Source organism: Denticeps clupeoides, chromosome 7 (genome assembly GCF_900700375.1).
Source record: "Denticeps clupeoides chromosome 7, fDenClu1.1, whole genome shotgun sequence".
In the NCBI taxonomy this organism is placed as follows: Eukaryota; Metazoa; Chordata; class Actinopteri; order Clupeiformes; family Denticipitidae; genus Denticeps; species Denticeps clupeoides.
Window position 1 is genome coordinate 6,733,558 of NC_041713.1, and position 22,779 is coordinate 6,756,336.

At 42.1% G+C, this 22,779-nt stretch overlaps 1 protein-coding gene across 17 annotated transcripts in view; it reads right to left on the reverse strand.

The window, feature by feature from the left end:
• Positions 1-5,196: 5,196 nt before the first annotated feature.
• Positions 5,197-22,779, reverse strand: part of LOC114793594 (RNA binding protein fox-1 homolog 3-like) — a 306,221-nt gene continuing 288,638 nt past the window's right edge. For 11 of the 17 annotated variants that reach the window (XM_028985580.1, XM_028985581.1, XM_028985582.1 and 8 more), the window contains 4 exons: positions 22,056-22,188; positions 21,093-21,132; positions 17,417-17,487; positions 11,630-15,517 (listed from right to left, as the gene is read on the reverse strand). In XM_028985580.1, the coding sequence (XP_028841413.1) occupies positions 15,286-15,517; positions 17,417-17,487; positions 21,093-21,132; positions 22,056-22,188 (476 nt within the window). In that variant the 3' untranslated portion in view covers positions 11,630-15,285. Of the gene's footprint in view, positions 8,868-11,629; positions 15,518-17,416; positions 17,488-21,092; positions 21,133-22,055; positions 22,189-22,779 lie in introns of those variants that run through there. The other 6 variants (XM_028985592.1, XM_028985593.1, XM_028985589.1 and 3 more) reach the window with 4 other exon arrangements.

The window sequence follows — 22,779 nt, forward strand, 5'->3', positions numbered from 1 at the left end:
TTACCCCGCCCCTTGTCAGGTGATTGGTGTGCGTCTCTGCCAATCAGAGCGCTGCTTTGGTCCCGGGCTGGGATTAACATTTACATTTACAGCATTTATCAGACGCCCTTATCCAGAGCGATTTACAATCAGTAGTTAAAGGGACAGTCTCCCTGGAGCAACTCAGGGTTAAGTAAAGTAAAGTAAAGTAAAGTAAAGTAAAGTAAAGTTAAGTGTCTTGCTCAGGGACACAATTGTAGTAAGCGGGATTTGAACCTGGGTCTTCTGGTTCATAGGCAAGTGTCTTACCCACTAGGCCACTACCACCCTTTAATTATAAATTGAGGGTTTTAATACGTGGTGTTAAACCATGTTCATATCCTGAAAAATGTATGGATGCAGCAACTGAGATGTACTTTAGTCAAGGAAATGTTATTTATTTGAAATATTTATGGTTATATTTACATGTATATAGTATTCTGGTTCATAGGAGAGTGGGTTACCCATTATGCTACTACAATTAAAAGCACATTCTGGTGTGTAATTAGGCTTAATTATCATGTAATTGGGCTTTTATACATGAGCGCGGTCACTCCAGTTGGGATGACCCCCTTGAGCTATTGTCGCCATCTAGTGGACATAAAGTATTCACTTTTTACCCCGCACTGATTATTAATAATATGAACACTAGTATTGTTATTCTTTGTTGTTGGTAATATGATTATTATGAAGAGCTCTTGTGCTTTGATGCAACCTGTCAGTAGAGTTGACAGGAACCGAAAGCAGCAGACCAGTACACCACCCAGTGGACATCGTGGGAATAACAGGACACATTACCAAGTAAGCAGTGGAGCACGGTGCAGGTTTATCCAACGCAGTTCTCCACATACAGTACAGGCCAAAAGTTTGGACACACCTTCTCATTCAATGTTTTTTCTTTATTTTCATGACCATTTACATTGGTAGATTCTCACCGAAGGCATCAAAACTATGAATGAATACATGTGGAGTTATGTACTTAACAAAAAGTGGAGACCTGGCTTCCACAGTCACCGGACCTGAACCCAATCGAGATGCTTTGGTGTGAGCTAGACCACAGAGTGAAGTGCTAAACACCTCTGGGAACTCCTTCAAGACTGTTGGAAAACCATTTCAGGTGACGACCTCTTGAAACTCATCGAGAGAATGCCAAGAGTGTGCAAAGCAGTAATCAGAGCAAAGAAACTAGAATATAAAACATGTTTTCAGTTATTTCACATTTTTTGTTAAGTACATAACTCCACATGTGTTCATTCATAGTTTTGATGCCTTCAGTGAGAATCTACTAATGTAAATGGTCATGAAAATAAAGAAAACACATCAAATGAGAAGATGTCTCCAAACTATTGGCCTGTATGGTACATTATTGAAAAAATAACTGAGTTTACCCCGAACTTGCATGCACACATCAATCCTGTCATTTCAGTCTGAAAATTGGTTCAGAATCATGTGAAATTTCCTGCAGCAGATATTGGGCATTGGTGGCCTAGCAGTTAGAGAAGTGGGTTCAAATCCAATCTGCCAACACACACTGTCGTGGCCTTTATCTTTACTAATATTAGCAGGCTGATTTACTGTCGGGCCGAGTTCAGGTCCCTGGTGCGGCTGTGTCTGTGCAGTATATTAACTAGTGCATGCTAATCTAACACATTACACCTAGAAGGCATTGAATTTTTTTTTTTGCCAATGACTAATGGACAGATGATGATTTTTGAGTAGGCCTTCCTCAGTTCTGTATTTTGTTTGTTCAATTTATGGTTATTGTAAAAAGTTCTGTGGGTTCTAAAACTTTGCTCACCCCCCGAAAATTGTTTGGATGCAGCCGTACCCTTTAAAAAAAAAAAGGGTTAGTGGGTTGGAGACCCAGTTCAGGTCTCTTGGACACATGGCGTGAGTTGTGAGAGGTGCATGGGGTTTGTGTGCAAAAAGTTATTTCTTTCATTTTAATTTATGTACATATTAGGGATATTTTGCATGTGTGTTATTTTGTGAATATTTTTTTTATGTTCTTTTAATACTGTATATTGTAGAGAGAGGTGCAGAAAGACGCGATGTTCTGACGCGACCTTGCTTTTTGTACAGGTATGCAGTATTGTAAATTGTGAATGCTTTATGTTAATGTTCAGTTCTCTTGGACACATGGCGTGAGTTGTGAGAGAGAGAAGTGCAGAAAGACGCGATGTGACGCGATGTTCTGACGCAACCTTGCTTTTTGTACAGAATACACTTTGCACAGAAAATCTCTTGGGTGTCAGCTCATCATTTGTGGTTCAAGAAACGAAATCAAAAAGTTACACAACGCAGAAGAAGAACCGCTACACTATGATGACTTTCACCTTGAAATTTTAGCGCGGCTGTATACCTAGCCGAATTTCACTGTAGGGGGCGAGAATGAGTCTTCGAACTGTGAAATTACCACATCAAACGTGACGTGCTAACATGGATGCAGCTATTTAACTGAATAAACAGTTGGTAAACACAAGTACATCTTATTGAACATAATTTATTTTCATCACCAATTATCATAGTAGAACAGCTTTCTCAAGCAGTTTGTGAAGCATTTTGGAAACAGGAGATGAGCCCCTGGTCTAATGCGCCACCTGGCTTGAGAAACCCGTTCTCAAATACTTACTTTTAGTCATTATTTGGGTAGCACACATATTCTGAATGCCTTCGGCAGAATCCAAATGAGCTATTTTAATCTAGATTAATCTAGATTAATTCCAAGATTACAGTGAGATTAATCTAGATTAAAAAAACTAATCTATGACCACCTCTAATATATATAGGTGGTCATAGATTAATTTTTTAAATCTAGATTAATCTCACTGTAATCTTGTCTGACATGCTGGGAAGGGTTTTATTATTATTAAATAAACAAACAAATACAAATAAACAATGGCGCGGTGGCCAAAACGGGAAATAAAAGGGAATAAACGTAAACAAACCCGCAGGCGTGTGGCGATTGCCAGAACTGAAAATACTAACACACGGTTACAATTTCAAATTCACGAAAATGCCGGAGACCTAGAAGGGGCGGAAACATCCAGCATTTATGGGGCGTCAGGATTGGAGTCAGGTGTGGAGCCCAGCTGCAGGCAATCCTGACAATATATTTCTGTTGAGCTCATATCTACTGATCAGATCCCCACAATTTGTATACAATTTGTGCACATATTTGTATACAGTACTGAGTAAAACTGTTAAATCCATATTTCTGTGTTTTAAACTTTTAGATTGACCTGAACAATTGCAGAGATGCAGAAGGGATGATGAAAAACCTTTCATTAGTTTTACTACTGCCTAAAACTTTTGCACAGTACTGTTTATGCACACGTACCGCAGAAAATGATAAAGTCTTGTTTCACCGTAGACCTCTAGTGCGGTACACTGCTTGTGAGTCTCCATGGGCTGTGCCTGCATGCATTGCACCACAATTTTAACAAAGCTACAGAGGGCAGAATTATACTTTACTGCACACACACGCAAACCCCAGAAGACATGAACACTTTCAAACATTTTCCATTAAAAGCTTTAATCTGCCGAGAAAAGCTCCATGCCGTAATGTGACTGTTTATTTCTAATGTAATTACACTGGGGTTTTCTCTTTCTTTTTTTTGGTCCCCATAAAAGCCTTTTTGCCTGCTCAGTGTAAATTTCATGCCCAAATTAACTCCAGCGATGGCTTGTGGGCCAAATAACAATCGTGGGTAGCGGTAGATTATTATTATTATTTTTATTGTTTTCCCCTGTCTACCCGGCTCATTTGTAAAACCGTGGCAGACTTTGTTGTGGTACAGTAGGCAAATTTATGCGGATGGGAGCAGCACAGCAGGTAACGGGAGTGCTGGTGATAAATTGCCCGTGTGCACATTGAACATTAGGGTGGGGACAGGTGCGTTCTGTCTTTCCCGGTGGGGTCGCCGGAAGACGGATTGGCCCGAAAAGCGCTTCCTCCCCAGTTCATTTGGCCCACATCCCGAACCACTCCATCGTGAGCGCTGGGATTTTGTCAGCGATGCTCCGTGTCATCGTTTTGTCTGGATGAGGGAGGCTTGTGATACAGGGTGAGAAAAAGCCTAAAGGCAAAACGAAGACAAAATTTAAGCCTCTTAATGGCGCAAAAATAATACAATCAAGCCAGTCTGCCAGCATCATGCCAAGTACCACGTCTTATTTAAATTAAAGCACCCAAAAAACTATATATTTACAGCATTTAGCAGACGCCCTTATTTACAATCAGTAGTTACAGGGACAGTCCCCCTGGAGACACTCAGTGTTAAGTGTCTTTCTCAGGGACACAATGGTAGTATGTGGGGATTGAACCTGTGTCTTTGTGGTCATAGGTGAGTGTGTTGCCTACCAGGCTACTGACGCTCAATAGTTTCTCCTGCGGAAAACTAGCATGTCAGCCATTCTTTTCTGACATGTATTGATTTTTAATAACACAGAAAATGTGCCAAGTAATTGTTTACTCCACTTTCGTGTGTATCTGAACTTTAATTCCATCTGGGGAGAATTTATAATTTAAAAAAAGTCAATTCCACTGCATCATGAATTATAATATGTTGTTCTGTTCTTTCTCTGATGGGAAAAAAATGTGACAGGTCAAGAAGCACAAAGCAAGTTCCTGACTTTGATGGGAAGCACATGAATAAAACACAGAAATACGGACACACATGCAGTCATGGCTGGCACGTGTCTTTCTTATGAACATAGACAACACCCATTCCCATTAGTCACTCAGTTTATGTTTATGCACAGAGGCGTTGTTTTTGCGAACGAAAGCTCAGACGAAGTATCTTCAAACTAACATTGATGAGGTGAAACGAGATGATACGTAAATGCTGGTCAAGATATATAATAAATTAAAATGAAATTAAATGTGGTTTACAAAATAAAAACTATATTTTTATTCCTCTTGTTGAATTGTGTCATTATTATTCAGTATTTCTGTTTCCTGCGTCTCCCATCCGGTCACACAGATGACGATACTTCCACTAAAATGAAAAACTGTGTGAAGACTTTCAAAATGTAACATTTAAATGATAATAATTTGCATAATTTTCCTTCCCATAAAAGTACATTGTATGTTTAGTCAAAAGGCTACACATGTAAACTGTTAAATTATTGCCCATTGACCCAAACATATGAGAATAAAAGAAAACAAAGCCACACTTTTTGAAGTAGACAATTTTTATTCATGATAATAATTATGATAATAATGATGATATTAATAATTAGTAATAATTAATGGTGATGTTATAATAAATAGAACTCTTCATTGGAGCATGGTAAGGGAGGCATACAGATCAAAACACAAAGGCGCAGAGCTGAGGGAGAGGAGTCTGTTTTTTGTGTCTTTTTAAATTTACCTTTCAATATATCCATTTATTTTTTTAAAGACTTTTTTTTATTTAGAACATGAACATTTACAAAAAGAAGAAAGAGATAGTTTAAAAAATCCTTATAAATAAATTTTGCTGTTATAGAACAAAATACAAGATCTTGGAAGTCAGATATTTGGATGGTGGGGTTTGGAGAGGAGGAGGAGGAGGAGGAAGAGGGGGTTATGTACTGTACAGCAGGAATACAAAAGGAAGCTTTCTCGCAGAGTCACCAACCAAAAGGCTCTCGGAGCGACTTCACTGCTCGGTGCCCGTGCCCGGACCTTATCACTCAAACTATGCCACAGTCGCACCAGGAAACAGGGACTTGAGACCATCCAACCACAGCACAGAGGAGGAGCAGAATTCCACTAATTCAGGAGTTTCGCTAAGCAGATGTGACTGAAATGTACACTTTTTTGGGGGACAGTCTGGCTCTGATGATTCAGGCTATAAGATGTAGATACTAGATAATACTCAGGCTAGATAATACTCAGATACTAGGCAGCAGGGCTGCAGTGGTACGTGTATTTCTGTGTACCGTCACACCCCTACCAGGCAGCATTGTGCACACAGGGTCATGGAGCTAAAACTGCACTAATGTCCTGCAGTTGGAATGTAAGGTCAAGCAAAGAATTGCTAAGACAGGTTGTGCTAAGTAGAAAAAACAAAGAAAGTCTTGCGCACAGACTATAGAGCTTTTAACAGAGTTAGCGTCCCCTAGTGGGTCCTCAAGAACACGCACTGTCAGTAGATCCGGGTCGGCAATGATCTTTGGGACGCCGCTTGGAATTACGAGGCAAACCCAGCAGGCCATAATGGAACTCATTACTCCCCGTAACATCTCCCTTAAACCCCCCTAAAATCTGGGTCACATCAGAACACCGTTCACGAACCTCCTGTCTACTGATCAAAGAACGCAGAGCCCTGTGTTAAATTCACACTTTGGTTCAAGAAAGGAAAAAAAAAATAGGAGAAAGAAAGAAAAGAGCGCATGTGCATAAACTTTTCATCTGACACCCGGAATACCTTGTTCTACTTTGCAAGCTTTTACGTCTGATCAAATTCCAATGAAAAGAGTTCGCTTCTGCTGGATTTTTTATTTTTTTTTGAGTGCTTCAAGTGGTGCTTGCAGACAGTTTTTATTTTTATTTATTTATTTGCACTCTGAGAGCTGCGGGTAAAGCGTGAGCTGTCAGATATGGCAACTGCTGCTGTGGGTGTGAGTGTGTTGGGGGCGTCAGGGAATAAAAAAAAAAAAAGAAAATTCAGTAATAATAAGCACACGCTGTGCCATCGTCATGACTGTACACGTGAGGTGTTCTTGAAAATGTGACTGTGGGAGCCCCGTTCACACTTGAGGCTAAAAGGAAAAGGCAATTGCTTATATGCACCCCTGAAAATCACCCATAGATATGTTTATATACAGAAACAAGTAGTGTCACATCTTTTACATTTAAATACATTCAAGAATTGGTCAAAAAACACACGTTTACAGGGAACGTCCTTTTGATAATTAATGTCACGTCACAAAAAAAAAAAGTCTTCTCAGTAGTTCTTTTTCAAGTTTCACAAATAAATATTCTTTGAATTGGACAATAAAGACCAAGCAGTAAGAGTCGATATGTTGACTTTTTTGAAATATTATTCTGTGACCTGTCTAATGTCTGTCTGTGAGCACCTACAGATCACATGTCAGAGCCCAGGAAGATTTTTGTCATGCGCTGTTCAGCTCTGCTCTTTCTGCTTTCCCAGTTGTCTAAAATCAGCAGGATTTGACACTTACAAAATAAGTAAAGTCATGTGACTCAGGTCCCTGACTTCAGTGTACTGACACCCTGAACTCCAAAACCCTGAACCAAATGGCACACCTCACTGCCCTTGGGCTTTACACACCAGTCAGTATGTTTCCATGTGGTTATAGCTCAACTAGGCCATATAGTCAGATTTCTGTGCTTTGTCCTTCTATAGATGAATACGTTTTTTGATCTGTGAGTACGACTCCACTGCAGTAGGTGGCATTACGTCCCATATTCTGCTTGTTAGCATTAGAGTATCGTAGACCAACACAATGGATAAGCAATGCATTTAACAGTGCATTATCCAATTTTGGATTTATTCCTATGATTTCTAACACCATGCAAACATACTGAATGTGAACTTTTTCTGCATATTTTTAAAAATGTCCTGCATATATTAGTTCAGATGAATGGGAAAATGAGTGAATAGTAGTGGAAAAACAGTATGTACAATGAGTTTTGTGTGTAGTGTAAATGTAATGACGTGCCCACAGGGTTGAGGATGCCATTTGGTACTGGACCTGTGTCTGTCTGACTTGTGACTCCACCCACAGGATGTTAGATGATTCAGCTTATCCTGCAAAAAAAGCCAGTTCAGCGGGTTAGACATTTAGAATAGAATACTAGGTCTGTGGTTCTTTTAGAATGATTGGCCAGATCCTCTTTATTCCTGGGGGTGGTAACAACAAAAGCAGCCCCTAGCCCTTCATGTTGCACATTCACATGGAAATGCGTCTATGTTGTCAGAGTTCAACAAGCATGATCCGAGCAGCTTCAGGCAAGCAAGCGAAGTAGCAGTGCAGCTCGAAGCAAAGAGCCTTTTCAAACACTCCCAGTCATTCTTGGTCTAATTCTAGAGTTTTCTCAACATAGCAAACGTCTGAATGTGACTTTGCGTCCCGCAATTTCATGAACTAACACTGACGCGTGGTTGCTGTGACACCTTTCTCAATGTGACGTGATGTATCACAAGATATACTGTGTCACTGGTCAAATCCCTCAAATCAAGGAGGGCATATGGGCATCCATCAAAAGAAGATGCAAGGGGAGTGGGACAATGATTAAAGTAGGAATACTGACATCATGTGAAAGGGGGACCTGATAATTAAAGGAAAACTTTACAGTACTTTAATGCACCTCCCTGACAGCTTACTCCACTTCTTAATTTTTTTAAGCAAGTATTGGACGCTGAGGGTAACAGAGAGATCTTGCGTTTGAAGGATCCCTCTCTTCCCTGCAGATGATGCCATCAAGTCTGAACTGGTCACCTCCTCAAACACAACTTTTCATATACATACTTATATATTGTTTTATACACACCACTTATCAACTGTCTTAAATCACAAAAGTATAGAAAAATAAAATGTATTATAATAATGGGGCTGTGTTCTCTCTTCTCTATGTTCGTTTAGCGCTCTCTCTAACCGGTGTAGGGGGTCCGTTCTCTGTCCTGTCGGGCTGGTGGCTTGTTCTGAAGCTGTTGGGACGTCTCGCTTCCTCTTCCACTCGCCTTTTTTATTTTCCTCCCCCAGCCCCAGCACAGGTCATCCCCTTCCCGTTTTTTTGTCCATTTATTCCTCTGTTCTTTTTAAAGCCGGTCCTCCTCTTCTGACGATAGTGATGTCAGTCGTTACTGAGCACAGCGTTCTCGCACTCTTATTTACTGCAACAGAAGAGACAGAAGGACCCAGAGGAGTTAGGCTGTTGATACAAAAAAAAATGGTGAAAGTGCAGAGGAACTTCTGTGTGTTTTTATGCTTTAGTTCTTTTTAAAATAATATTGAAATAAAAAATGCAATCCTCAAACATCTTGAAGAAGTAGGGGAAGTTGAAGAAAAGGTGAAGAGAAGCTGTATAACATAAAGTCAGGGCAGAGTGAACGGGGGCTGACAATGTCTCAGTCTGCTTATTTTTGGGTAAAGATGGAGTGTTTGAGAACAGGGGGGTCTTTGTTCAGACTAAAGTTTTTCTTACAGACTTAAAGAGGAACGCAGTCGGCCCACGCTGGCGAAAGAGAGAGAGCGCTGCTGAGGCCGACCCTCACCACTGAGGCTGGGAGGATGAGAACCAGACAGATGGATGGAGATAAGGAAGAGAGGGAAGAGAGGGGGAGCTCAGGGACCCTTGTCATGACAGTTGCTCTCTAATTCAGAGAGATCTTCAGGGCTGTGTTGCTCCTCAGAAGAAAGTTACAGCAGAGCTTTAATTGTGATGGGGCTTTGTAGTGCTTCACCCACCCCTTACCCCCACTCCCATCCACCCTGGAGACATAAACAGCATGCAGCATGCAAATCCCATCACTGCCTCCACATTGACTTCTTCTGCTGCCACATATGGAGGAAGTGACCTGGGTTTGTGAGGATATTCTATGTGATATTTCTTTAAAAGGACACTCCAACCCAGCTTCAAATAATTCACATAATATCAACATAAATATTTAGTTATGAAATATCAATATTTTAATTCATTGTGTTTTTAATGCATTTAAAGTAGTCTACAACAACACATTTTGTAAATCTATAGACCTTTTCACAATGAAGCTGCACCATCTACTGGTTCTTTCTTATAAAAACACGAATAGCAATAACCTTTCGCAACAAAGAGTTGGGGTTTGTATACCTGATTATTTATTTCTGAAGATTGCTTACATACATATTTTACTGGAAAAGGATAGAAACTGAAGGCCGCACAAAGAACGCCCTACAGCAGCACCAAAACACAAATATCCTCAGTTAAGACAGAAGAGAATGTGCTTTTAACGTGATTCTGTGCTGCTGGCTGCATAGTTCACCCCCCGCCTGCTGCCGGGTTTCCCGTAACCATCAGCTGTGTCTGTCAAAAAACACTCACTGCGACCTTTCATATTCATGAATCGTGGGTTCGACTCACCAATAAATAAACCAGTGCCAGTACATCAAAGGTAAGGTTGGATCAGTGTGTGACTAAAGTAAGAACAAAAAAAAAACTGTTCCTTGTGAAATCTAGTTTTATGATGTTTTTATGATCAAGGGTTATTCGTGTGAATCTGCAGTTTCATGTTTCACCACATTTTTGAGGGGTTTAATTATAAATCCCTGGTACCAAAAGAACCTCCGTTTTGGGTCAGTTAGAGGCAAAACAGATGCAAAATAGATAACAGTACTTAGAATAACTGCTTTATAGCTTCCAGGGTTCATCTTTATGTAATGACAGGTGAATGCAGTTTGGGGTTTAGACGGGGCTATAAGTATTCTTATAGGCTTGAAATAACACAATCTTATCATTCCTATAGTTCATTTATTTCTATACAGTCCAGTGAAACTTCAAACTGTCTGTCAATTATTCATTAACTACGTTTTATTACTGTTGTAAATTCACAGAACAAAGTCTCTGAATGGGTGCTGATTCTATGCATGTTAAAGGGTTAGATGTCTTAAAGGTTCTTCTTATTTCTTATGACCATTGTATTTTTAGCCAACTGTGATGTACGTGAATATGCAAATCCTGAGACCTGAAATCTTCAGTAAGATCTGATTCTAATGAAAACTGCAGCAAACTCCAGTGACCCCAAGAAAGCATACAATCACTTTCTTAAGTGGACAAACAAGGTGTTTATATAACTGCTTTATTCTGACACTCAAAACAATCAGAGGTTATTTAGATATGTCACATTTATGAACATCAACTCAGTCTGATCAACAGAATAGCAAGGTAATATACACTTTACCAATAAAATATATCAAAGCAAAAAATACTTACACCTTTCAGACAAAAACCTTATTAGGAAATTACATACAATTCGTAGAACAGGTTCAGCAGAACTGCAAATACAGGATAAAAGCACAGAGGATGTGATTACATATAAAACAGTTACCTTTTTATTATTTTTTATTTTTTAGAGAATCAGAGCAATATATGTTTATGTACATGTATATATATTTACAAGTGCTGTACCTTTTTTGCTTGTTTCTTTTTGCTTCTGTATAAATAGTTCATGGTGGACTATGAAATGTGACCAAACTCTTGCTTACCAGGGCCACCAAGTTGATCTAAATTTTTTTTTACGATTACAAATGAGTTACATTTCATGGGCTATATTTTCGTTAGTAATGTAATGCCATATATGTGAATCCAAATAAATAGTGAACAGACAAAGACTTCACAGTATGTATGTATTTGTGTATTGATGCCCGTCAGTGTACTTTGCTATGAGGAAAGTTTGTTATTTTAAAAAAAAGTACTGTACTGTATATAGCTGGTTTTTCCTGTACAATAACGCTTAACATGTTTCATTAAACATCAACAAAACATTTACAACATGTACAATAATTTATGGCTATACATTATCATAGTCATAGAAAGCAGACATTTGCTTTTAAGTGAGTGTATGTAGTGGTAGTAGAGGAACATTGGATTATGGGTAAATGTTTGAAGCTTCAGTTGTGGGATGATGCATTGAATCTTGCTTGATAACATAAACTTGTTGCTTTAAATGCAAACAAAAGTGAAAAAATCAAAAGGCCCAATTGGCTAAATAGCGGCCTGCGAAATGCTCAGCACGTTCCAAATCACGAATTCCCATTGACCAATCAGAGCCTGGACGTAAACTGCTCTACTCTACCAGAGTACACTGATGCTGAGGCCTCTGTTGCATAAAACGAGAGACACTGAAACAAGTTCTGAGATTAAGCAAATATTTGGAACCTCAGCTGCAGAACGTGGACAGGAATGAAGTGGAAAACTCAAAAAGAACATGTTGACCAAGAGAGAGAGCAGAAAAGATGAGACCTGAAGGACTTCGTTTTTGCAGCAACTAAGCTGCATTCAAGTAAAATAAAGATGGCATGAAACCTGATGTTTGCTTTGCAACTCACACACTCATCATCAGAAAAGTATGAAACTGATACAGAATCATACGTTTCAGGTAAATAGGAAGCTGTATTTTATTACACACTAAGTACATTGTTGGCTCCAATATAAGACAAGTTTTGTTTGCTTAAAATACATCTTACATTCTTGGCCTAGGCAAAACACATGATACCTGTAGATGGCTCCAAACACAATATTTTTGTTAGCGCTTTAGTATTTTAATTAGTCTTTTATTAAAGCCAGCAGGATATTATTTCACTGTTTTTTTTTTTTAGTAGCAAAGTGCCACTGAGTTGTAAAGTCACTTTGCAGCATCGTTACCCAACAGAAGAAAGTCTGTGTGCACGTTGGCCCTATCGCCACCAAATAGCATGTCAGCGACGTTCTGGGATTGACTCTACGGCTGCTGAATTTTTCATATGGAGTGTATGAGGCATGATTCCACTGACGAAGCTGATAAGAGGTTCTCCGCATCAACAAAATTCTGCAATTAATTCGCTGGGTTCTCCGGAGGCTCAGCAATGGCATGGCGATTGAATTCCTTTACTCGGTGGTGATTGTGTTCAAACGAGAGATGAGTGGAAGGACAGACAGAGTCTCGAGATTACCCAGAATTCCACTCATGAGAGCTGAAAGATGACCAGACGCTATAATTTTAGGTTCCAATTCAAAACTCTTTTGCCCGACTTTCCTTTGGGTTCTCCTGAGGTAAGACGGCTCTTGCATTCTGACATCTGAAGAACTGTGGTCTGTGCGTAAAGGAGCATGAGCTACACTACACTTCATGAGACATGCAGACGTCTTCACTATTCACTCGCACTGGTCATTTAAAGCTGTACTGAAAGAATCTCCTTTAAACGCGTCTCCTAGCAGCCATGTCCTCAGACGGTGAGGAACATGTTCATGACAATGAAGATGTCTTCATGAGCAGAACAACACATTTAAAAAAGAAATGTAAAGACCAAAGACCTTATACAGTCCAAATATAGATTTTTTTTTGCTTATCTTGCTTGCATGTGGGCTCTTCCCCCCAAAAATATATTTATATAAAAAATAAAATCCATCCACAAATGGATTGTGAGATTACACCAAACAGCAATGATTACATAAAAAAAAGTAAATACAGACAAAGATGAAGAGCATCGTGTGGGTAATGGTGATGTGGAGAAGGTGTGATGGGAAGGGTCAGCTCTGTGACCTGGAAGCGTTTACTCGGAATCAGTACTCCACGCAGGGCGAGGTGTCAGTCTGCTTATTGTTCTGTTTGTGTGAGTGTTAGTGTGTGTTTGTGTGTATGTGCTGCTGCGGCTGTTGACTGCGTAATGTCTTTCTCTGTCTCTCTCTCTCCCTCTCTCCCTTTCTCTCTTTAGTAGGGAGTGAAGCGACTGTACCCTCCTCTGTATAGGCTAGCCTGCAACATCAAAGATGAAAAAGTACCAATCAGTGTTAGGGTGACAGGTCTGAGGCAGCTTCCTCTTTTCCACGCAAAATTTCCTTCCCTTTTAAAACACTCTGTGAGTGTGTGTACGTGTGAGCGGGCTTTGGTTGTTGGTGAGGAGCATCAAGGTGGATTAAGAAGTGAACCTGGTAGTGGCAGACGCTTACAGGCTGATTTACACCAGTAAGAGATGTGAGTCACGCATGTTTTCAGCACCGACCTCAGCACATGCTGAAGAATTTTAAGGTGTCAAGATTTTAGCTGCCTTTTGCTTGCACCTCAGTTTGGCTGCCAGTGCCGTGAGTGGGTTTAGCTTGATTAATCTATATAAAATCAAATTTTCACAGTTTATAACAGTTTCGATAGTGAAAAGGTTCAAAGGAACTGAATCATTGGGATGATTCAGAAAAAATGCAATATCAGTAGATTGCACCAAATACTATATTTTGCAATTACTTTAAAATAATTGTATATTTCATGACAATTTCAGCATTTGATTATTAGTCATTCAGGATAAATGTTTATTACCTGCTTGCAAAGAGTCTATTGGCGTATATTAAGTGTTGTTTACGCATATCTGGCCATCTTTCTTTTAGCTTCTACTACACTGACAATGTTAAGTTGGACCATTCCTCTCTTCTTCTCTCTCCTTTCTTCTGGTCGTTAATTGAAGTCTGAAAACATCAGAGGTTAATTCTGCCGAATTTTAGGGAACCTCTTGCTCATGTTAAAGTTTCATCAGCATGGAAACCATTTGCAACTTCAGCAAGCCAAAACAAAACCAACAAAGAGAATTTTATGCAACCTCGGAGGAACTAATTATTGAACGGCTTTTAAATGCAAAAAAGCGCTCCCCTCTCCTCCGGAACCATTAATCATATATGATTAAAGAATTAGAGAACCAAACTGTTTTTTTTTCCCCCTCTCGCTCTGTACCTTTTTTGATGGTATTTCTGCACTAGAAGTCTCAAAGCGTCTGGGCTGTTTTACACACTACCATGTTCTCCCCCACTCTTTTCTCCCTCAAAAAAACTAACAAAAAAACCACCTTGGCTCCCACCACAAACATGCATATGGCGCCAGAGATCTTTTAGGTTCAAGTAGAGCAAAAGCTACAAAGAGAGGCAAGGGAAAGAAATTTGGAGGAAGAGAGAAAAGCACAAAAAAGCACAAGCATAGCTTTTTAATGAGGTTAAAATGAAGAGTTAGAGTAGACCAAAAAAAGCGTCTTAATTAATGAGAGCTTTTAGCTAGCAGCTGCACCGGGGATTGTATTCTCTCTTTTTCTGGTGTTGGAAGGAAAAAAAAAATTGTCGCATGCATGCCGGAACAATTAAGATTTGTGTCATTTGACTGATGGAGAGAGCGATTGTTGGTTCGTTCGATCAGGAGTGGAGAAAAAGACTCCATCCCAATTTTTTTCCCTTCCTCTCGCTCTCCTCTACTAAATCAAGTCCCACGGCACACTGCTGCATGCGCTTAGTAGTTGTTAATCCCACGCCCTTGATGAGAAAAAGAAAAAAAAAAGAGAAACAGAGAGTCTGTGGGGGTGATCTCCACTGATTTAGACTTTTCATCTTTGATGTAAAAGCTGCAAAAGCTAGCTAAAAACAAACATTAACCGACTGACTTCATTCATTTCAGGTTGTAACCAGGAAAGAAACATTCCGCTTCTCTTTTTCTTCCAAATCAATTGACAAATAAAACACACATTCGTTTCTGAGTCTGAGCGAAGATGAGGAATGGTTCTAAACGCGGTGCTCCGTTCGACATCTGCAGTCCCGGTCTGATTCCACTAGGCGGTGCTAATGAGCTCAAGGCCGAACATCAGATCACTGCTGGTGGTCTGGAGTGTGGAGGAGTTAGTCGGGTGGAAGAGGGAGCTAAGCTTCTGCCCTGTGGAAGTGTGGTGCGGTGTGGGGGCTGGAGAGATGAGGCCGGGACTCACCATGGTCCCCACACTGTAGGTAGCGGCTGGACCGATTGTGTGGTGGTAAGGGTCTGCCGTTGCATAGACTCTCCCGTAGCTGTGGGGAGAGGACAGGGGGAATGTTAACATCTTGTCTGACATTTTATTTTATTACACAAAAAAAAATTCAAATAATCGAAAATCCAGTGAATTCTTCATTGTTCTGTTGATTATCGTGGTTACTGTCCCCATGATTAGCTTGCGGCTCCCAGTGGAGATGAAGGCAGGAATTAGAGAGGAGCATTCAGGGAAGATGGAGAGAGGAAGGAAGGCCTGAAGGCATGGCCATGTGGTGTGTACTCGCTTGTTTTCTCTCACCGCCCTTGTTTACTCGTGCAGTGCCGCCGCGGACTCACACCCTGGTCTTTTCATTGTTGCTGGGCTGGAACTAATCCATCCAATTTCCTTCAGAGGCAGGACAAGATGTGTCGGCCTCTCGCTTATTTTTTTATTTACTCGACTTCACTTATTCCCCTATTTACATTATTTCTTCCTCCCCCCTCGCCCTCCCCTCTTCCTCCAATGCTCGCTTGCAAATGAGGGTCTGCAAGGAACAGATAAGACACTCCCAGCCAAGGACTGAGGGCACCAAATCAAGCAGGAATTTTAAAAAGTGTGAGAGAGGGACGAAAGGAAAAAAAAAAGGTTATTTTTACAGAAGGAGAAGAACAGCGACTCTTTTTCTTTTAAACACTACCATGTCCAGGTATGGGGGTTCCGAAATCCAAACCCTGACCCCCTTAGGAGGCCTGGGTCTGTGTAGTGGAATCTTGGAGAAGCTGATTGAATCCTCAGTTACAGCACGGCAAAAAATACGCTGTGTGTTTCCACTCAAAGAAGTGCTTCTGCAGGCCAGGGTCCACAGGGTATTTATATATTTATATCTTTTGCTTACTGCAGTGGTGGCCTATTGGGTAAGAAAGAGGACCAGTCATCAGAAGGGTGCGGGTTCGAATACCAAACCACCAAGCTGCCACTGAGTTTAGGGGTTTGGGGTTTATTTATATTTTATATCTAAATGAGGGGACATTTTACCGGTCTGCAAAATTAGATTAGACCCTTAAACAGAAGTTTGCCAGTTTGAATCCCGAACCGCCAAGGTGCCACTGAGCAAAGCACCGTCCCCACACACTGCTCACCAGGCGCCTGTCATGGCTGCCCACAGCTCACCAAAGGCAGAGTTGTGTGCACTGTGTGCTGTGCTGTATCACAATGTCAATCTCACTTGTACTCTCTGTCACAGGCTGAGTAACTGTCATGTCATTTGCAGGCCTTTGCCACAAGGGGGCGCTAATGGACACAAGCTGATTTATATAAACCTGTCTCACCGGTGACTTGTTACTCCCTTTGCTTGGTTAGTTGCATAACCCGAATTCATGTGGAGTTTGCATGTGAGTTTAGTTATTTAGTCGTGTTGCATATCAGAAATAACAGGTACAAAATGCACACCGTTTGTCATGATACTGATTGAAATGTGAAGAAAAGAGAGACTGACCAAAAATCTGCAATACAGACACTTGAAAGGGGAAGAGGCCAAAAAAAAAGTGAATTAAATCATCAGAGGTTTAAAAATACTCCTGTCCAATTTCCCCCCTCCTTTTTCGGCACTATCTGAGACTGGGCACCGGCTCATAATTTGAGCGTCGGCAAGCACTCTGATAAATCTTACATTATCGATATGATCTCCAGCAGGGTGTCCATTATCAGGAGTGACACGCTCAATCCTGAATAGATTAGACCCCCCCCCCCCTTCATGCACCCCCCACCCCCCCAGTGCCTGAACCTCAACAAGCAGGCAGAGCTGAGGCATCACATTTATTCATAAAGCAGGCACTCGTATCCAACAAGCAACAAACGAAGGAAAAACCTGAAAAACACTGAACTCATCGCCGTGGACGTGGTTTGTGTTCGTTACAGCGATGAGACGTGACCTGTGGCCAAACGGGTGGTCACTCACCTGTCACTGTAGGCTGCAGCAGTGGTGGGCTGGGCATATCTGTATGCAGCATAGCCCCCCTGTGTGGGGGACAAAAACATAACAAAAACAGAGAGGTAAGGTCTTGTGCCACGTCCAGCGGAAAACCCCACTGTAACCTGAACACAGGCTTTTAATTCCAGCTTACCAGCAGGAACATTATACCGAATTTATCTCACTTCTGCCACTCAAGTGAGTATCGCTCATTTCTCAGCTAAAAAAAAGTTCCGGCCCCTCCCGGAGCAGGATCACTTTTCGGGGACCACTGTACACAAATCTCATGGCGGGTGGCCAGAGGGCGCCATGTGAAATGGTTACTCTCACGTTTTGTTTTGAAGTTGCCTCTAAAGCCTCCATAGGCTGGTGTGCGTGTGCAGATTGCACGCGAAGCAACATTTCAGACAGGGAGCATGAAGTGCGGAGTGATAGTACCTCCCCAATGCGGAAGCAGGAAGGGGTGCTCGTGCATTATTGAAGAGCAAAGTTGTTCTTTTTTTCACATGCCGCAGAGCTGGGGAGGAGGACGAGAAGGTCGATACGGATGAGGAAGAGCACGCTATTTACGATTTAGACAAGGTGAGATGGCTGTGGGTAGGGAGTGGTAGTAGCCCAGTGGGTAAGGCACCCGCCTCTGAACCAGAAAGTCATAGGTTCCCACTTACTACCCAATTTACTACCATTGTGTCCCTTAGCAAGACACTTAAACCTGAATGTCTCCAGGGGGACTGTCCCTGAAACTACTGATTATAAGTCACTTTGGATAAGGGCATCTGGTAAGTGCCAGAAATCTAAAAGTAATCAGATCAGCTTTACACTATTCTTCATTCTTACCCCTTAACTTTACACATTAAGAAAAAAGCATTTTAAATAAATAACAATCTAAAATTAAAATTGTGGGCTGAAGCTGTATTCTTGCCCCCCCACCCCAATCGCCCTCACTGCCACTTCTAATCCACAGGGACAGGATGGCCTGGAGAGGGTGAGACTGGGTACTTCCTGCAGGATTTGTGAGCCTACAGAACGTGTTGATATCACACACACACACACACACACACACACACACACACACACACACACACACACATACACACTCTTCTCATATCATTCATCATGGTCACCGCCAGTGCGCCAACCGTGAACCACATTTGTTATTTGGTGTCACTTTTCCTGTGTGTGTGTGTGTGTGTGATATAGAGAGGGAGAGAATGAGTGCCTTTACGCATTTCTCATTTCTCACTTTCCATCCCACCATATGTTTGACTGCTGAACGAGTGTGTGTCTACGTGTGTATGAATATGCTCGGCATCAGCGCTAAAGCCCACACAGGTAGCGTGTGGCGTATGTGTTCATTTGAACTGTAATTTGTTAAAATGAAGCGCGGCTGTTACTCACGCCCCCCCAACACACCCAGCCCCACCCCCCCATGGGCTGCAGCCCACAAGACGGATGGGACTGGACCCGGTTCATTTGATTTAGAGCTGTCAGACAAGGCGATGATAGCGGCGGAGGGGGTCTGTGAACAATGGTGGCTCCTGTGCTGCATCCACAGAAAACCTACACTTTAGTATTTTTCCTGTAGTGCGCGCGCACACACACACACACACACACACACACACACACACACACACACACACACACACAGTGGTGGTCTGTGGTCAGTGTGGCCGAGATTGGTGGTGTGACTGTATGAGTGATGAGCCGAGGTTTGGTCAGATGCTGATGAGACACACTCCAGACCTCTGACTGAGAAAAGGAATAAAAGACTGTAGGATAACATGACCAGGAATTCAGTATGCTTATGTGACACAAAAAAGCAAATCTAATGATTCAGGCTGGACTTTTACACCCAGGTGATGTCATTTTAAAGGAGAGGCCAGTTTTTGAATAACAGGCATACTGCATGTACAGAGCTGTGAACTCTGTGTATTATATTAATCAGTTGCCAGCTAAGTAGTTTGTCTACAGTTTTGGTCTGTGACAAAACACGTCAGCAGTACTAAAAAGTATCCCGTACTTGTATATTGGAGCAATGAATGTGATCCAATGGCCCAATTAAATGGCTCAGTCAAATGAACATGGACACTTAGATGAGCACAATAGATGAAGGAGGCTGACGTACCAGCCCTGTACAACTTTATTGCACTGTGGGAAGGTGAATATAGATTTTTGGAGCCTTTTTGGAGCTCACAGAATGTGACTTGGAAAGGAATCTAGTGTGGCACACAATGTGATTTACAGGAAAGGTTGTCAGAGGTGAACTAAAACGCCTTCCTGAAATGAGATTTGGAGAGCCAACCTCGCTGATCTACAAGCACCTGTGCATTGTCTCGCCATCCCTGCGTGCCGTGCCACGTGAGCGTCATCGCTATATTTCTGCTTATTGGTTTGGGTTTGTTTTTTTTTGCATTAAATAAAACAAGATTGCTTGCCCCACACGCTGCACCCATTATATTTCCATATGCAAAAGTCCGCAGTGCAAACAGATTAGGAGAATTGAAAAAATAAAAACGTTGATGTGTTCATGTGCAAGCTTGTTTATGTGTTATCTGGCCTCCAATAATTGCCTGTGTTGTGAGGAGGACCTCAGACTTCTTTAATCCCGCTTTCTTTCCATCAGCTCTGGCTTTTCCGGGTGAACGACTAGAAGGAGGCGCACAAACACCTCCTCCACCCCAGGCGGCTCTCTGGGAGGCAGGGAGTTCAGGTGGGGCTGGCCCTGAACAGCAGCCGTAAGTGGCCTAAGCTCTTTGTGCTGAGCGCGTGGCACGAATTTGGAGCAGCATGAATGTTTTAATGACCTAAATTCCAGCGAGCAGCAGCTGCGTGTTTACAGTAGGTCAGGCCTACAGTAGGTCCTGCTCTGCCTCTACATTGGATTCTCTCACCTTTTCTCATCAGCTCTCATCTCATTCACATGTGCCTGTTAACATATGAATTGGAGTATTTCTCTTCCTCAAGATTCAGATAACTTCCAAGTGGTTCTTTCTTATTTCATGTATTCCTCTATGTATTTAAAATTTGAGGATGACCTCACACTAGTGGACAAGTCTGAAAATAGTGCCCAGCCTGGGGCGATGCAGTCAGTCCATGGAAAAATTGAGAAGTTTCCATTTTATAATCTCATAACGCTTTCGTACCTTCACAACTTGTCTTTGAACATTTCTCAAAAATGTCATGCTTTTCACACAACATGCACCAGGCCATGCCAACTGTTCCGGCATCCATGTTGTCTTCCGTATTACAACGTGCCGCATGTTGGTTTCATATAAATATAAATGTGTTTGCGCGTTTTTTTGTGTGCGAGTGCATAAGTAGGTCTGTGTGTGTGTGTGTGTGCGCTTTGAGTGGGTGTGTTTCCCGATGCGACCTGAGCAGACAGAGGACAGTGAGAAGGCGAAGCCCGTGCCAAACTCTGAGCTCACCACTACGGGGGGGTGGTGGCGCTGCAGCTGAGGGGGTTTTAAATTCGGTAGGGGGGAGGCGGGGCTGCTGGACGACGCCAAGCTTGGCACAGTTGGGGCACCGGGAGAAGAGCGACGGGGGGAGATCACGTTCTGCTCTGGGGTGGGCTAAGAAGGCTTTTTGGGACTAGTTTTGGTATCCTGTATTTCTGTCTCAGCAGGAAAAAAGTGAAACAGGAAACCCTACTCCTACTTACATAGATCTCCGCTCCGTAGAAGCCATCCTGGTAGACCACCCTGGAGGGGGCAGAGAGAAGAGAGGGAGTAGGCAGAGTGAGTGTACATTAGCAAACTGGCAACCATCACTACAGGATGTTTTAAACACACTTAACGATGCTTTCCTATTCATTTCAACAGAGCTCAGCTACAAACCCACGCAGGGGATTATGGGATTGACAGCGATGTGGAGTAAGTGAAGAAAGTTCTAGGCTTTGTGAAAATGATAAGCGAATTCGCTGGCTGGCGTCCAATCCCGTCCTTATCCCATAAATTCCCTCCAAAACATGAAAAGAAGCAGGGAAGGATTTCACTCGCTGAGGAACTGAATCTGTTTAAAGCAGATTCTCTCAAACTGAAGATTTAGCATGAAGAAGACCGGAATAAAACAAACCCTTTAAATTTACAATGAAGGTGGTTTCTGTTTGAAAAAGTGCATAATACCACAGAAACGTCTGAACTTGTTAACATGAGGTGCTGCATACAGATATTATAACAGAAAAATAAGTTTGAGTTTCCCAGTGAAGATTAAGCACTCTTTATTCTGTTTTTTAACAGACTGTGGCTCCAGTACCTCAAATCATTAGAATATTACCAATGACCAAAAATAAAAATGTCCAACTTCTGGAATTTATACAATCAAATCTTGGTTGGGTTTGAGAGGCTGAAGGTTTACTTTTCGGAATGATCTTTTTCATGAAGTTAAAATGCGTTAGATGTGCAGTCTGGAGTCCTTGACTGAATGAAATGTGTGTGTGCGTGTTGGTGAGGTAAAAGTCGGTGAAGAGCTCCACCACACCACAAATAACAAAAATGACACATTAAACTGAAGCGAAGCGGCCACCTCCAGATCACAGCACAATTTTCTGCTCCAGTAACAATGTTTGCCTCTACAGCAGCTGGAGGGAGGAGTTTTAGGCGGATGTGGGAGTTTGTTCACTCACGCGCCGTATGCTGGGATGGGTGGGGGAGGGGGCGCCGTGCGGAAGGTGTTGTACACGGCCCGGCCTCGCCCTCTCAAATGTGCCCCTCTATACGCCACCGCTGCACCTGTGGCTGGGTACGGGAAACCGGTTACTGTGGAGAGACAGCGAAAGAGAGAGAACGAAATTTTAATGTCCTTGCAAAAAGAAAACCAACAACAAGGGCGAGGCGCAATAAAACAAAGATCTTCTAGATAAAAGGTTGATTACTGCTTCTGTAGTGAGAAAAGAGTACAAAGTGCTCTCACAGATCTGTAAAGCTCTTGATTTTACTAGATGTGTACGCATAATCTGCAACCAGCTCTTTTAAAGAGACAGTGAGATCTAGAGAGAGGAGACATAAGGGCATTAGACTAAGCTTTTAGGTCCAGTAGGACCAGCTTTTAGGTCCAGTAACGTTGCATTGCCTACTCCAAAAAGTGAAAGTGAAGTGAAACACTGCAGCACAGCACACGGTGACACAACGAAATGTGTCCTCTGATTTTAACCATCACCCTTGGTGAGCAGTGGGCAGCCATGACAGGCGCCCGGGAAGCAGTGTGTGGGGACGGTGCTTTGCTCAGTGGCCCCTCAGTGGAACATTGGCAGATCAGGATTTGAACCGGCAACCTTCTGATTACGGGGCCGCTTCCTTAACCGCTAGGCCACCACTGCCCAACCTAACGTTTCTGGTGGTTCCCACAAA